Source organism: Neltuma alba, unplaced genomic scaffold (assembly GCF_004799145.2).
Source record: "Neltuma alba isolate B1F8T4 unplaced genomic scaffold, ASM479914v2 tig00000609_pilon, whole genome shotgun sequence".
Taxonomy (NCBI): Eukaryota; Viridiplantae; Streptophyta; class Magnoliopsida; order Fabales; family Fabaceae; genus Neltuma; species Neltuma alba.
The window spans coordinates 119018-136675 of NW_021632112.1; the positions used below are offsets into that span (position 1 = coordinate 119018).

Genomic DNA, 17658 nt, shown 5'->3' on the forward strand with positions numbered 1-17658 from the left:
TATAAATTACGGTTTGTCTATTTACGTTATAAATTTGATGATTCTAATAATATAATCTAATAACTAAAGGATATTTAAGCAACAAAAATTTAGGAATCGAGTCTAAATCATATATATATTTTCATTCCAAACCTTAGAAAAAAGTCTTTTAGGTTAGAATTCTGAGTAAAAAGTAAAGCTTTTAGAGGAGGAGTTAGAGGCTAGAATTTTGTGAGTAGCCTACTCTAATACTATAGAGATAACATTTTAATTTCATCTGTAGATATAAACTCTATTGTGGCATTTTCGAGGTTGGACTTTGGTTGTATTTGACTGTTAGCTAGGAGACTAAGTAACTAAATTTCTATCTGTTGCATGCTCTAGTATGAAGTTGGTGAGTTGTTTTATAACTAATTTTATAAAAATATATTATGTTTTGTATGAACTATCTTATAGGATGCTATTTTAAAAAGGATTGACATCGTTTATATTACGAGAAATTGGTGATTATGATTATGATGTGTTATTATGAAATTCGGTTGATTATGCATATAAATGTGTCATTTTGAACCATGTGCATCTAGTTTGGGTGGGAGAAGGAGATAATTGGAGTTATTGAGATTCATATACCTGCCATGTGGTATTGGCCTCCATACAAAGCTCTATGGTTGGCTGCTATTATTATCCCACTAGTTCTTCGAGGTACTACGACACTCTACTAGTTCTTCGAGGGGGAACCCATGGTTTGTTGAGTGCTCTGTGGTCTTTGGCCGGTCCACATCACTCGCGTGGTGAGGTTGTCAGAATTACCAGTCAAATGGGAAGAACTTAGCCCATGGGTCCAATCAATGGAAATAAGGAGGATATAAGGATGGATTTGGGTTCAGGAATTACGTATGACATGGGATATTCATTGATATTTATATCTTTTAAATAAATGAAAAGTATGTTATCTCTTTTGAAATGTATCAACCGCATGAGATTGGTAGAAATATTTGTCTTATATGATTATTATGAGTTTAAATGTTAAATAAATGTCTATTAACTATTATTAACTTTGTGTATCCCACCTGACACCTCCCTAGCCCATGTTAGGATGTGTGATAGGTAGGAATTTAGTTACAAGACGTTGTCTCACTCCTGTTGCTTTACCATTTTTAGGAAACAATACGGTAGTGGGACCTTTGGGGAAGACTCTTGAGGCTTAATAGCTGTAGCTGACAGTATAGAGCTTCTGGACCTTATTTTATGCAATACTTTCATATATTGCCACGCATCAAGACTGTATTCATTTGGGATTTATTTTACCTTCTTATATTTTTATGTCATTTGTCTTAATGAACGTATTATACCTTTTATTTTTTGTTTATTTTGTCTGGACGCTAGACTGGAGTGTTGGTAGTGGGGCCTGATGATATAAGGTATGGATACGGATCGGCTAGAAACAAATTAGGAAACTAGACGAACGATCGAAGGTAGGACCTTAAGAGAACTTGTCTCTTACAATCCTAGCCATGGAGACACCACAAGGATGATTAGTCCTTGATACAGTCGAGTATTCCCACGAGAATACGAGGCGGCAAGCAAAGCTCACTCAAGAGAAATAAAATTCTCTAAAATTCATTCATTCAAATCTGATCCCCAATTACAAAAAACGTAGCCTTACATAGGCAGCAAAAGAACAATCTAGAATAAAAAAACCCTAGGTCATAAATGCCATAAATGTGCCTTAATGATGATTGACTATCTTGGTTGGCACCAATTAAGGCTAAAGGAAATAGGAAATTACCTTTTCTTGAAGAAAAGGCTGCTACCTAAAAATAGAAAACTAACCTAAAATATTCTTATGCAATCTTTGACCAAAAGGCCTTATTTAATGCAAATAAAAATGGAAACTTAAAAAAATGAAATTAAACCATAACTAATACATAAAGACACCTTCTTGATGCTTCTTGAATATTCTTGGACGTCACTTATGCTCCTCCTCCAAGGCACATGCTTGTCACATGGTATTTTGAGCGAATTCTTCAATCTGGACTGCACATGGGTCTTGTACATCATCTTGTTTGGCTTCTAGCAATGTAATCACCATGTTTGGACCCTTGATGGGCTGATTGAGGGATGCTTCTTCCAAATAAATGGGCTCTAACTCTTTAAGATCTTTTTTTTTTTCGGTTACAAGAGAGGGGATCGAACCCCTACCCACACACCCTACACACACCCACCTATACCACTAAACCAAACGGTTCGGTGGTAACTCTTTAAGATCTTTTATCAAACAATTCAGCGCCTCTTTCATAGCTTGGGTCCTTGCTCTTGTCATTGGGCCTGCAATGCCTTGTAATGGGTCTTTTAGAATATTGGACTTCCATCTTTTACCTTGGGCTCCACGCTTTGTGTTTTGGTCTTCCTTTGATGCTTGATCATGCCATGCTCCTCTATCACCTGAGGCCCTTAAGTTGCATGTTATTGAATTATCATGGATCCATGATGTGATAATAGCAATTTCTGCGAGTTTAATTGTTATTAGTATTGACTAAAATAGTCAAACCTGAACTACTATTATGATTTGTCATTTGAGGACATGTTGTTTTATAACCATATTAGCTATGACTAATCTCTCCTAATAATGTTTCGTGTGGACATGCTGTATGTTAGTGTTGTTGATTATTGATACATATTATTTCTTTTCTAACCATGATAGCCTTAATTGAGGCCAAATGCCTTTCTATTATAGTTAGCCCCTTATTAATATGATTATTCCTAAATAACCATGATAGGATATGTTTACTAGTTTTAGTCCTTTCTATCATGGTTAGTTCTAGTTAGTAAGTGGCGAGGTTACAATACTAAGATATTTGAATCAGTCTCCTAGACTTGGGATCAGGTTGAGCTCAAACGGAGATTTGGACCTGAAATGTTTTTGTGATTCAGACAAGGGATCGTGTGAGACAATGTGGAGGTTAGTCACAAGATATCTCCTCAAACTAGGAGATTCTCCCATTGTCATTTATATAGCTACAAATCCTATATTCCACGAGCAGAGCAAGCACATAGAGATAGATTGTTGTTTTGTGAGGGAAAAGGTGATAGAAGGATTAGTGAAGCTTCAATATGTGAGGTCTGCTAACCAAGAAACAGATATTTTAACTAAACCTGTAGGAAAGGAAACCCAACTAAGGTTGCTTAGCAAGTTAGGTGCTTCTAATATGCTTCAACCCCAAACTTGAGGGGGAGTATTAAATATAGTTATGAGTTTCTGTTATAATGCTCAGTTGTATTGGGCCTAGGCCACTTTTCTGTGTTGCTATTTTTGCGCATTCGGTTAGCAACCCTATTTAAGGGTTGGATCTGTTGTAGTTATGTGTGGACTTTTATTTTTCATAATACAAAAGTATTATTCAGCTACTTATTTTCTCTGAATGTTATTACAGGGATTCTCATTTCTCGAGAATACTGAACTGAAAAATCGAAAGCCTTGTAATTACTAGGCGATTAAGTTGATGTGAACTGATTTTCTTAGTACGAAACAAATTCACAAGACCTCGAACTTCCGAAGTACAGCCCTTATAGCATTTAGCTGTAACTATATATAAGACCTCTTCCATGGCTCTGAATCTGAATTGAGCCTTTCACCACATATATCACATTTCTCTCACGCATCTCATGACTCATGCTTCAAACCGATTCATGTGGATAAGCCGAAGAAACTAGCTCAGCAAAACTATCTGATATATCTATATTAGAAGACAACCAACGTGACAAAACAAAGCAACCGTCTTCTCTCTTAGAGATCTTAGTAGCTTCAAAGCTGAAACTTCAATAAGTGTTTTCACCCTAATTTTATGTAAGTCTTTGAAACTCAAACAGCGTAAATATTTTACATTTAAAAGAAATATACTACTAATACGTAAAAAAAAAAAAAGGATTATTAATAAACTCAAATTAGTGTGTTTCAATTTTCAATGTATAATATAATAATGTTTCGCATAGAGTTTCAAATTTGCTATGATTGGGGCCATCCAAGTTTACTTGCCCAACAAGCGCCTTAATGCTAATGTATCCGAGTTTACTTGCCCAACAAGCGCCTTAATGCTAATGTCACTCTTTACTCATGACATTGATTCGATGGTCTTTTAATGAAAAATAAAATAAAATAAAATAGGGGCCTTTAATTATACCTTCCCATTGATTGCTTACATGCGCATGACGTCACCCCAAATATCCGAGTTTATCTCTACAATATTAATATTGTAGAGATAAATCAAACTAATAATAGATTTTTTTCCTTATAAATGCAAAGTTAAAATCTAAACTAATTTTAGAATAAGTTGTTCAATTCTTTCTCATATGTTTACTTGACTAGCACTAATAGATGAAAGAATTTGGATTAAAAAATTTAAATGCTAATTAGATTCTTAAATCTCAAACTGATCAGAATGAATTGAACAAATTAAAAAAAATTATATTCTTAAATATAAAAAAAATTCAATTAAATTTGAAATTTTTTTCTTAAAAAAAATTAACCATTCAAATCCATTTTATATTCCCCTCGTTTCTTTTTATAAAAAATAATTACTAAAATCATACTATTAAAAATATTAATTAAATTTAGTTAAAAGTAATGAATGTGTAGGGTGTGTGTATATATTTTTAATTGTATTTTTATTTATAATAAGTGCATGGATATAATAAATAACAATTTATTATAAAGAAATAATAAGTGATATACATTTAACGAGAATAAAAATGAAAAATAGTTTTAAAATATAAAAAAATTTTTTTATATTTAAAAATATTATTATAAGAGAAATTGTTTCTGATAAGAAAGATGACAGTAAATTCATGAGCAATCATGATGACACTACTCATATATTTGTGAAAACCCAACCCAAAGTCATCAGGATAAGTGTTGTCTTCAAATAAAAATGACAAAAATAACAAAATTGTTTTTAAATTTTAATTCTCCAGTTCGGCCCTCGGATTACAGGGAGGCCTTGTAACCTCCATATTGGTTGCTTACGTATACGCCACGCCACCTCAAGCGTATGCCATGTCAGCACAATAGCATACATTTTGCTCTTGTAAGGGTTTGGTCTTGGAACGTTTTCGTCACCGTAATAAGTCTTGTTAATATTTAATGCTACGTGCTATCCTAAATATAACAGCTAATTAACTAATTTGCAGTTCTAAATATAAAAACTAATTGACTAATTTAATAAGATTAAGAAAATAAGTTATATTAGTTATTTGTAATAAAAAGATATTACCTTTCCTAAAATATCCTTAGTAATCAAGTGTATTGGCTACAATTACCATTATTAGAAGGACTACTTTAGGAAAAAATGCATAAATATGAGAGAAAAAGTAATTAGAGTCGTATATTTAGGATCAAAATAAAAATCAAACGAGATCTTATAGTAAGAAGGGAGGTATTAACTTGTATATAAATTATTAAGGTAAGTCAAATCAACCTAATTTTCAAGTTACGAAAATAAATATATTAAGATTTCTTAAACATTACTCCCTATGATATAATCAACGTTCTCTTCTCTGGGGTTGATTATATGTGTAAGCAACATTTTGTGTTTGTATAAAAATTTAAGGGATTTGGTTTCTAAAATTTGGATTTATTTTGATTTTGGTCTCTCAAATTTCAAACACATAGTTTTATTTCCTGTAATTTGATCTATTTTAAAACATTAGTATTCGAAGATACAACGGTATCAAAATATATTGAAGTGTCATTAAAGGTATTAAAAGTAGTGATGTGAATTTATAGGGTAACACTTAATTAGATTTTGTGTAGATAACATAATGAAGCATAGCAAACAGCTTCTAAAACCAATAGTAACAAAGAAAAACATGTGGTTAAATAGATGCATTTTGAGGACCTGCTTTTTTCCCCTCCTGTTATCCCTGCAAAATATAAGTAGGTGTTATTTGGTGAGTCTATATCACTACTTTAATGTTGTTTATTACGCTTAGATAGATTTTAACATTGTTATACCATTGGAGACTAAAGTTTTAAAATGATATAAATTTCAAGGACTAAAATTATAAGTTTGAAATTTGAGGAATCAAAATCAAAATAGGCATAAATTTGAAGAACCAAACATTATATTAATCCAAAATTTAATACTTTTTTTCATTTTTACTTCTAATTAATTACATGCTTCTCTTATCTATTCTTCTCAATCATTCTCTCTCATTTCCGTTCTCACTCATTCTCTTTTTTCATCTCCTAAATAAGAATATATTTGAGAAAAATTATATCTCTTACACATTGCTTTTAACAATTTTTAACCAACATTTTGATCTACATGATTTGATTAGTTGTTGTTTGTATAAAAAAACTAAATGAATTCTAGTAGAAACGGTTAATCTCTCATAATGAGATCAATCAAAGATCAAATTTTCATTAAAAAAGATGTCTAAATTTAGTATTCACAATATTTTAAATAAATATCTAATAAATCGATAGCTATGCTTTAATAATAAAACACAGGGGTATATATCATGTTCGATTTCTTCAAATGAGAGAAATATATCGTGAATCTTATTCTTTTGTTTTTTTAATTCCATTTTTATGATATTTTCAACATTTTAAAGAATAGGTTTAATATAATGTTTAATTCTTACAATCTATCTCCATTTTGATTTTGATAAGTTTTGATTCCTGAAATTTTTTTATCTAAAAGGTGAATTCCTATATTTTAATAAGAACCTGGATTATTTTACTCTTTAAGGGACTAAAACTTATGATTTAAAACTATGAGGACCAAACCATAATGAGGATAAATTCTATAAACCAAACACTGTATCAACACTTCAAAATAAATATTTACTTCAATTTTTGAAATAAATATATAAAAAATATTTATAATTTTAAATAACAATATTTGAAGCAATGAAATGTATAAGCCCTAGTGCCCAAAATAACGGAAAAATTAAAAGAAAATAAAAATGAAAAGGGTTCAAAAACGGCAAACGTGGCCCCCTTGCTTCCGCATGCACCCCGCTTCAGCTGTCTGCCACTGCCATCGCACTCGGCTAGCGGCCACGTTTTTCATTTCTCTAAGATGTAATTCTTCACTCACCTAATGCTTTGAAATGTTCCCTCTCCCACGCTTTAAAGCCTGACGTCTCATTTGATACATAAAAAATAAGAGATAAAAATTAAGATTGTAATTAAAAAAACTATTAAAAATTTTTTAGTATAAGTAATTACTTATTATATGGTATTAGACAAATTCATAGAAGTGTGATTAGGAAATACCATCTCTCTATAGTATTCCCAATCAGCCAATCCCATATACATGAGTTTGTTCAATTTTATGTAACAAACAATTTTTCATGTTAAACACATTTTTAAATACATTCTCTAAATTTCAATCTTAATCGTTACCCTTCATTTTCAATGTCTCGTACAAATAAGACCTTATTTCCTTCGCATCTTCTTTTCCATTATTTAAAACCCACTCTTCATTATATTTAGCCACTACTACTTCATGTTTTTAATATAAGACTTAATTAACTAATTTAGAGATATTAAAATTATTAGTTAAATTAGCTATTTATAACAAATAGATATTATTTTCTTTAAAATACCTTTATTAATTATATATGTTTGAATTGCAAATTGATAGTAATTCTTTAATATAAAAAACTATTATAGAGAAAACTTAAGAAAAAAACAGATAAATATTAAAGATAAATAAATTAAGATTTTATATTTAGAATGAAATTGAAATTCAGAGTAGCTCCTAAAAATCAGAGGTAGTAATTGATTGTGGCTTCCATTTTACTATTTCCCCGTTTTTGGAATTAATAATGATATGTCAGAAGAATTCTGAAAAAATTTCCATTAAAATTTTATTAATAAGAAGGACCCAAATCAGAGTACGGGTACTCTATACGTACAATATTTGCAAAGAGTCAATAATATTTAATATTTATGTATAAAAATTAATCAAATCCTTCTTATCAATAAAATTTATAAAAATTTCAATGAGAATTTTTTCCTTAGTATTTTTTAAGTGTATATTTTGTTAAAAATATAAAGGATAAAATATCGTTCAATACTTTACTGTTATTTTTCAGTTATATTTAACACCTCAATTTTATTTATGATAAAACTGTAATATTATTTTGTTAGTGATTTTTATCACTCAAATCTTATTTATAGTGCATAGAACACCCTAAATAATAAATAAGATTACAATGCTTGATGTAAATATGTAATTGAAAAATAATATCAAGATACTAACTGTACTAAAAAATAATATTAAGATGTTATATACACTATAAATAAAATTATGATGCCAAGTATTACTTTTTCCGCTTTTTATTATAAATTTCAAATAATTAATTTACGGATAACAAATTACTAGTTAAAATTAGTTAAAAATAATGAGTTGGTTAGAAATATACTTTTGTTTTCAAATATGCCATTGTAATAAATAATAAAAAAGATGAAAGAAAGTGTGTTAGGAAACGTGATAGGAGAGAGTATGATAAAAGAAAGAGAATAAATAGTTAAGGATAAAATAAGAAAAATGCATTAAATATTAAAACAAAGTTAAATTGAAGCCTATAAAATAAACCACACTTTTTTTTAAATTTAAAACTTATGAATAAAATTGGAAGGAGTATTCGAAAATAACAAGAGCTGTTGTGTGTTACTTTACCTAACAATAAATCCAAAAGAAGGGACAATTTTAATAAAGGATCACTGTAACATCTTATTTTAAAAGAAAGACCAAAAAATTCTGAAATCTTAGTTAAGATCTTAAGTACTGAAATGAAATTAAGGTTAGTATAGAATGGCAAAACTACTATTAACCTGTAATAAAAGCCGGAAAAAAAAAGGAACTTGAGGCGAGATGAGAGTGATTGCTGCTCAAGGAGTTTTTTTTTTTTTTTTTTACAAAGAAGGAGTATCTCATGGATCAGAAACTCGGTATATACTACTTAGTTCTTAATATAAAATCTAATTCACTTATTTAGAGAGATTAAAAAAGTTAATAAATTAGATTCCACTTTGGTCAAATCTGTTTATTATTAGCATGTTGCTAAGCAAATTCTTGAATTACTAGTCTCTATTTTAAATCTTCTTGATAAACTTTCTTAGAATGGAAATTCAAACACTGCTACCATAGCACCTGCAGAGTTTTGGAACTTTTTTTGGAAAATTAATTTGCCTTATAAATATAGCTGCTTTTCATTTGGAAGCTTATGCATAAAGCTTTACCCTCAACTGACATTCTACAAAAGCACCACCTCAATACATTAGGGCTATATATGTTTGGTTGTGACATGGATGAGACTTTAGAGCATTTGTTCATCTCTTGCCCTTTTTCTAAAGCTCTCTGGTTTGGATGTTTTTCAATAAGATTCTCTACTTCTTCCTTTGAGGGATTCAGAAATTGGTTCATTTCTTTAATTATGGAGCTGAGGTTCATTTCTTCAATTATAGAGCTGAATTATCTAATTCATAGACTATTTGGAGGAAGAGAAACATTTTGCTTTGTGAAGGGAAAAGAGATCATCTTATCACTGTGATTCAGGAAATCAAGAGCACTGTTTTCTTTATAGATTATGCTTTTGATAGATTTAGTTCATTCTACTTCTCGAAGCAGTACCCCTTGTGATTTTTCTCGTTTGAGCTTGAACAAAAATGGTTGGAATGTGCTACTTTTTAAATATAAAAAAAAAAAGTGAGGAAATACTATCGTCATGGTACAATATGCTATGAGGGGATGACTCTTAAAGAATTCTTGTGGCAAAACCAATTTTCTGTAGGGCTCTGCTTTCCACAGCAAATGCTTGCGAATTGCTCTTCTATAGATCTATAACACCAACCTACATATTACTACAGACAAGCCCTCTGTACAAGTTTACTGTGTTGAGAAGAGATTTCTTCAGCTTTCTTCTAATGATGCCTCTCATCTCAACATTACTTGGCAAGAAATACTTGTCCTTGTTCATAATTTTTCTCTCTTTAATATTGTTGTTATCTTTAAACCTTGTTTTCTTAATTATAATTCTACCAACGTTTTAAGTATTTGTAACTTATAACTACTTTTATCATGAATAGCATTTTGTCTTTGGTTAAAAAAAAAAAAAAGAACAATACCATGTCATCTTGTTGATATCTTCAAAACAAAAAGTTAATAAATTACCTTAAAGTATTTATATTTATTGTTTTTCTCTAAATTAATTCACCACTCTTATAAATTGATATATAATATAATAATATACATAATTATTTTGAAAAGGTTATATAAGATATGCTATGATTAAGTAATTTAATAAAATAAAAAATTATGAAAGTTATTAAATTATTTTTTTATTATTTTCTATTCAAACTTATTTTCATTTCAATATTTAAAGTCTGAACTAAGGTCTCAAAATTTATTGATCATTCATTTAAAATAAGCAGGTTACTGAAAGCCGGATCGGTTACTGAAACGGTCAAGGCAGTACGTTAAAGGTTAGTAAGTTAGACCAGAGTCAATTTGGGGATCAAACTGGAGTCAACTTGGGATCAAACTGGTAAGAAATAAAAAAATAAAAAATAATTTAAATTTTTATCATACCATCTAAGGACTATGTATTAATTCATTACCTTAAATTACAAACAAAATAATTATATACTTACAATTTATTTGACAAATTGATATCGTAGTAGAGCATCACATTAAAAAAATCACTATACATTAATCCAGTAACTCTAGCAAACTATCAAAATAGATATATAATAGCAAAATATTCCTACTAACAATCTATTAATTACTAAACTAATAATTATCAATAGTTTAAGAGAGAAGAAAAAGTTTTTGGCTCAAAATAAATTTTTTTTATAAAAAAAGTAACTAGATTAACCTACCAACCCAGATGGGTTAATCAGACTGGTTCGGTTTACACTTTACACCGGATCATTCCTGGGTCAATTTGACTCCAATCTACATGGTCAATTGAACTGATTACCTGGTCGGTTTGGGTTTGCATACTATGAAAATAAGATGCTACAATAGTCTTTTATTGATTTTCTCTGAAAAATTTTTTTTAATGAAGTTGGGGTTAGGGCTTTGGGTCCTAGGGCACTATACTACTAATATACTTGCTGCCAAACCCGGGCTGAATATGGGCAAGTGAGTTTTGGTATTCCTGAGACGCTCAGGTTGGAAGGCGTAGTTAAGCAGGGTGTTGCTGCGCCCTAACCCGGGGAAACATCCGACCAAAGCCTGCCCTTCTCCAGCTGGCCCCTTCCTCCCTCCACTCGCTACTTCCCAGTTCCCACCCTCAACCTCCTCCGCTGCCTACGTGTATTCTCCCTTTCTCCACTTTTTTAATTATATGTGCGTCCCGCCCTGCTTATCATGGGAGGTGCATCATTTACTCAATTATTAAATAATTCAGCAATTATTAATTAAAGTGGAATAGTCTTTTTTGGATAATGTCGTACACTATGATTTTTATTTCTATCCAGCATTTTACTCTTATTTTGTCATGCGCGCGACACTCATATTATTTTTTAGTTAGAATTCGCACATCATTTAAAAAATAAAATGAGAGTCTATTATACTTAAATTATCGTTATCATTCCATCTAATTAAAGTGAACTAGTCATCATTTTGTACCATTAAAACTTGAAAATTATCTTATATGATATTTTGTAATATATTATTAAGGACCATTAGTAACAATGTTTGTGTATAAAAATTTATCATATTCTTTTTACCAATACAACTTTTAACGAAGAATTTTTTTCCTGATTTTCCTAATAGTTTTCCTTAAATGCCTCTCATTAATTAAAGTATGAGAAAAATATTTAGAATTCATAATGAAAAATCTTGATGATGAATCAAGGGCAAGTCTGATGGCTAAAAAGGCAAGTCACAAAATAGAAAAAAATTATTATATGTTTTAATAAAAGAGTTTAATTATCAAAAAGTTTTATAACATGTAAATTACAAGCTTTGGCATAAAAGATAACGACAACATCAATATTGCTTATTGAAATTTTTGGTAATTATATTTTTTCACCTGAGACGGATCATAATAATTTTTACACAAAAAACCACTACTATGTTTAACTATGAATTTGATAAGATTAGCTAATTTTACGAATTTTACATTTTTGTATGAAATAGGGGTTAATATTTTACTAACAAGAAGAATACTCATAATAACCATAGTCCCTCAGTTTGTACGCTGGCTCTTAATCTTCACCATAACTAACTCTTTAATCACATTTTCATAACTTCCCTTCACTTCCAATCAATCTTAAATTACCCCCACCATTCCTCGCCGCCATAGCCCCAATGGCTTGGAAAGTTTGGTAATCCCAAAATGTATCCCAACAAAACCCCTCCCTCACACCAATAAAGGCAATAGCTACTAGTGTATAATAATAATAATGAACGTTTTAGTAATTTTCTTTCAAAAAGTTAATCCTGTGACAAATCTCTATAATTGCACAAATTTTTTATCAGGTTGATATACTTTAACCCAATTTTTAATGAGTTATTTTAGTCTTTTAATTTTATAAAATATATTTTTAGTCACTTAATTTTAATACTGTTAGTCTTATTTAATGAAAAATGCTAACTTACCAAATTTAAATAATGACAAAAGATGCTTAAATTTCAAAATATAAAAATAACAATATTAAAGAATCAAAAGAATAATAATAATAATGATACTACAATATCAAAATTAATGCACCTTATAAACTTAAAGGACAAAATTAATATTTAATATAAAATTAGATAACTAAACATGTAAAAATAAATAATTTTAGAATTTTTTGAGATTTTTTTGGTTTTTAGTTATTGGTGTGTATTTTCTTTTAACATCTTTAATAAAATAGAATTTCTTTTGACCAAAAAATGTAATTCAATATATTTTTTCATGTTTATTTCTAATTCGTTATGTATCTCTGCATTAATTATAATAATTTACCCATCCATTCTATTCCTCACTCATATTCTCTATAAATAAGAGTATCTTTTTTAAAAAAATATACATATTCTTTTCACATTTATTTTTTTAATTAATTTTAACCAATTTTTTTCATATACATAATTTATTTATATTTTACCCATTAAAAAAAAAAGACTAGACAGAGTGTTGCGATTATTGTATACTCCCTTGGTCCTATTTATAGAGCAGAGACAAAAAATATTTTTTTGTTCTATTTATAGGGTACTGAGAGAAATTTTTTTTTATGGATGAACAAGTTACCCTTCATTTATTATTGTGTTGATTTTGTTTATATAAGATATAATATAAATTAAATATAAATAAAATTAAAAAATTACTAAATTTTAAATGAAAGTTAATAAATTTAATATTTTTATTAGTATATATAAAATATGTTAAAAGTAACTTATAAGTAGTATGTTTTTTTTAATCATTAAGGGAGGGCTTTTTTTTATCACGAAGGGAGGGAAGATTAGGAATTGTGGTCGGTCGTTGCGTTATCATTGAAGTCGGCAAATCGGACCTTAATTCCCAAGTTAGCTCGATTGGAACAAAGGTCCAATGTATGACGTGGGAGAATCTCCGCCGTCCATCAAAGCCACGCTTACGGTCACTTACTCTTCATGGAGTGTTGGACAAGCAAAGCAATCCGACGAGTCGTCCGAGCTGGACCGGAAACGATCGGGATCGAGGGCCCCTGACACGTGTCCCCTTGGCTTTTCCACTTGGACACCCAACATTGTTAGATCCAGAGAGAATGGCAGTTGGGTCAGCCCGGGCAGCCTCTCGGGCAGCCCTCCTTCCCGCGCCCCATCGTCTCATGCGAAGAGGCATGATTTGATTTATTCTAAACTAATTATTACTGTATTAGTTAACTAAGTAGTTTTTTTTTTTTTCCCCCTTTGAAAAGGGAGTATATTTCGAATAAATATATATTAATGCGATGGTTTCAGAGACAGGGTTAACAACAAAAGGCGTGTTCCGCGGTAGCCCAGGGAAATAGAGAAAGAGAGAGAAACATTGGGAGATATACAGAGAGAAAGAGAGTAAGTCTTGCACACTCCTAACGCGGATTTGAAGGTGAGAGTTTGATAGCAGTGATTTATGGCGATTTTGTCGAAGAATTGTCAATAAGATACGGAGTCTTGTAGTCTGCTTGGCATTTTTCTCAGATAAAGACGCGGTGGCGGTGGCTTTCGTGGCAGAGCCGGCGTTCTGTCTTCCTTTGTTTCTTTTGAATTACTGCTGCATCTGACCATTGAGGAAGACGGATTTCGGAGCTTCTTCGTCTTGTGGTTAAGTCTTCTTTCGTTGTAATTATCGAGATTGGAGGCAAATTCTCTTAAAATTGCCGTAAACATGGAGCGGTATGCCTGTGCAGATGAATACGAAAAGCTTGTAATCCGGATGGGCTCTCCCAGGTCCGTCTATTATCCTTCGTCTTCCTTTATTTGTAAGATGAATCCTGATTTTTAGGTTCCCCCCCCCCCTAGTCTAGCTGATTTCAGGCTGTGGATGTGTGATTTGTGCAATGAATTATCTGGAACTGCTTGTATGTGTGCGAATTCATTGAATGTGATTGTTGTTTGATGTGGTTTTTTACCTGATATTTGTGCTCCTTGGTTTTGCGTGCTGTCAAACTGGAATTCTGGCTACCTTTTTTTAATTTTGCAGGAAATATTCGAATTAGTTTTCCGATTTTTTTTTTTTAAACTTTTACGCTCTGATTTCTTTTGCTCCGAAGAAAGATCTTTTTGGCAAAACGGAAAATGCCGTTGCGGCTTCATATTTCGTATGATTTCCTTCCATTCGCAATAATGTCTTTCGGCTTTGATCTCTAACTTGAACCTCATCCTGCTATCCTTGGTGCTAAATTTCCTAATTGTAATTGCTAATTGGTGTGAACAGAATGATGGACCAGAAACCAAAGAAAAGTATGAACTGAATGAATAGAACTTTTCCGTTTCCACCGACTTTTAAACCTGATTTGTTCATCATCAATATTTTAGCGTTATTCTGACTTTTATTATCGTGTCTAGTCTTCCTTCCTTTTTAGACTTTATTTTCTTCACATCGGACATTTTTTTTGGGTCGCAAACATGAAATCCGGAAATAAAAAAGTAATTTAACTGACTTTGACCTTTCTTGCGAAACAGGGTTGTGATCGACAATGGTGTCTGCTCCACAGCGACTCTGGTCAAGGTAACCTTGAACGATAATCTTCCAAATTCGAGAAATTTTGGTCCTCTTGACACTTATAAACTAATAACCTCTAGTTTGATCGAATTTCACAGTTCGATAGCGCTAGAAGACATGGAATTCTCTTGGATGCCGTACAAGTGCTCACTGATTTGAATCTTTCCATTAAAAAGGCGTACGTATCTTCTGATGGCAAATGGTTCATGGATGGTAGGTTATTTCCCTATCTTCATTTTGCTAGGATGCTACACTCTGGCGGGTCTTCATTCCCGTTTTTGTTTCAATCACTATTGCTAATTATTATTTGTAATCACTTGATCGGCAGTTTTCCATGTTACTGATCAAAACGGAAACAAGCTAACAGATGAGAGCGTTTTAAGATATATGGAACAGGTATGTAATTTAATTTAAAATTGAACTAATTGCTTTGTAACTCATTAATATTTATCGCATTTAACGCGTATTTAATTTATTAATTTAATATAAAACTCTTTGTTTCTTTGTTCACAACAGTCACTCGGCAGCATTCATTATGGCAGAACCAGTATTTCAAACGGTCTCACTGCACTGGAGTTAACGGGAACAGACCGTGTTGGTCTTCTTTCAGAGGTATTTGCAGTACTGGCCGATCTACAATGTGACGTAGTAGAGGCTAAGGTTTGGACTCACAATGGCCGAATTGCATCCCTCATCTACGTCAGAGACTGCAATTCGGGGTCCACCATTGAGGACTCTCAGAAAATTAATGGCATTGAGGCACGATTAAGGAATGTATTGAAGGGAGACAATGACATTAGAAGTGCGAGAACTTCGGTCTCTATGGCTGCAATACACACTGAAAGAAGGCTCCATCAACTGATGTTTGCCGACCGTGATTACCAGAGGAACCCCATTTTCAAGGCAAGTTCCGATATTCCAGTAGTCACCGTTCAGAATTGGGCAGAAAGGGGCTATTCCGTTGTGAGTATTCAATGCAACGATCGAACAAAGCTCCTTTTCGATGTTGTTTGCAACTTGACGGACATGGAATATGTTGTTTTTCACGCAACTATCACCACAACTGGAGATCAAGCATACCAGGTAAATATGCTCATATCTCTTAAATTTCATCATAATTAATGTATTAATGATCATAATTTGTTGTAGCTTGGTTTATGTATTTAAACCCTGTTTAAAATTGTCACTCCAGGAATTTTACATCAGACATAAAGATGGCAGTCCAATTAGTTCAGAACCAGAGCGTCAACGTGTAATCCAGTGCTTACAGGCTGCCGTGGAAAGAAGAGCATCTGAGGTAAAAACATATTTTTTGTTTTTGTTTTGTTTTTCCACTTACGTGTAAAGTTGATGTACTTTAACGGTAATTTGCTTAATCACAGGGTATTAGACTAGAATTATGCACTGAGGACAAGCAAGGACTTCTGGCAGAGGTAATGAGAACATTCCGGGAGAACGGACTGAACGTGACGAGGGCTGAGATATCCACCGTAATGGAGACGGCAGCAAATGTTTTCTATGTAACGGACGCAACCGGGAATCCAGCCGATCCCAAAATCATCGAATCCGTGAGACACAAAATTGGTCCAAGCAATTTGAAAGTGAAAGAATTACCCTTGACGCGTCACCAGACAGAAGAGAAAGAAGAACCAGATCAAGCAGCAGGAGTTGGTGGGACAGTGCTGTTATCTCTGGGTAGCCTCGTGAGAAGGAACTTATACAATTTAGGACTGATCAGATCATGTTCCTAAAAGGGAAAAAAAAAAAAAAAAAGCAGAGGGAATTTAGAAGCGTGCAAGATATGGGCAACTTCTATACATATACATATATCAACACGCACAAGAAGATGCTCTATTCTTTGCTTCAGGCTGTGGCTTAGTGTACATAAGAAGCAAAGGTGAGGAATTTGGTGATATGGTAGTTGTTATTGTTAGCTTTGGGTTGGTGGAACTAAAACTAGAGTGGGCCTTTGGGGGATGAAAATAATACAGCTGGAGTTTGATGGGGAAAGTGGCCACTGCATTCTAAACGCGTTATGTGTGAGGGAAAGTGTTGAATTGGGACAGATGGGGGACTTTGACGAAAGAGGTCGTTAGTTAGTGGCCGGGTTTGTGATCAGCATCGGATTTTTAGTGACGAAGACAGGTTTTGGTTAGGGGCACATCACATCCTATTTCAGCTTTACACCGCACGCAACTCATTTGTATATAATGACTTCCTTAGTATTATTATAGTGTTTCCCTTCATTCTTTACAATTTTCACCTTTTTTGTTTTTTTTTTTGGTCGGCTCTCGTCTAAGTATTTATACTTGTGGGGTTTTACGTGGGGTCTCGTGGGTCGCGCTCAATTCGGCTCCACTAGGATGCGGCGTCTTTGTGTTTTAAATTAGATATTGGATCTAAGAAGTTACCACTAAATAACATAAAATACTATAGAAACCTGGGTCTACTCTTATAAAATTGAATGAATTGAAAGGTAATATAAAAAAATTG

At 32.0% G+C, this 17658-nt stretch overlaps 1 protein-coding gene across 2 annotated transcripts; it reads left to right on the plus strand.

Annotated features, from left to right (window-relative positions):
• The first annotated feature begins 13946 nt into the window (after positions 1 to 13946).
• LOC114741206 (ACT domain-containing protein ACR8) lies at positions 13947 to 17421 on the plus strand. Of its 2 annotated transcripts, XM_028929470.1 has the most exons (8): positions 13948 to 14049; positions 14121 to 14390; positions 15126 to 15171; positions 15264 to 15378; positions 15494 to 15561; positions 15682 to 16248; positions 16358 to 16462; positions 16548 to 17421. In XM_028929470.1, the coding sequence occupies exons 2-8, from the start codon at positions 14329 to 14331 to the stop codon at positions 16914 to 16916; spliced, it is 1332 nt and encodes a 443-aa protein (XP_028785303.1). In that variant the 5' UTR covers positions 13948 to 14049; positions 14121 to 14328; the 3' UTR covers positions 16917 to 17421. The 2 variants fall into 2 exon arrangements, with proteins under 2 accessions (XP_028785295.1, XP_028785303.1); XM_028929462.1 differs by having other exon boundaries at positions 13947 to 14390.
• Positions 17422 to 17658: the final 237 nt, after the last annotated feature.

Excerpts from the sequence above, each read along its gene's own strand:
- LOC114741206 (XM_028929462.1), top strand. The coding sequence starts at position 14,329 with ATGGAGCGGTATGCCTGTGCAGATGAATACGAAAAGCTTGTAATCCGG. Across the intron at positions 14,391-15,125 it reads ATCCGGATGGGCTCTCCCAG|GGTTGTGATCGACAATGGTG; the intron begins GTCCGTCTATTA and ends CTTGCGAAACAG. Across the intron at positions 15,379-15,493 it reads TGGCAAATGGTTCATGGATG|TTTTCCATGTTACTGATCAA; the intron begins GTAGGTTATTTC and ends CTTGATCGGCAG.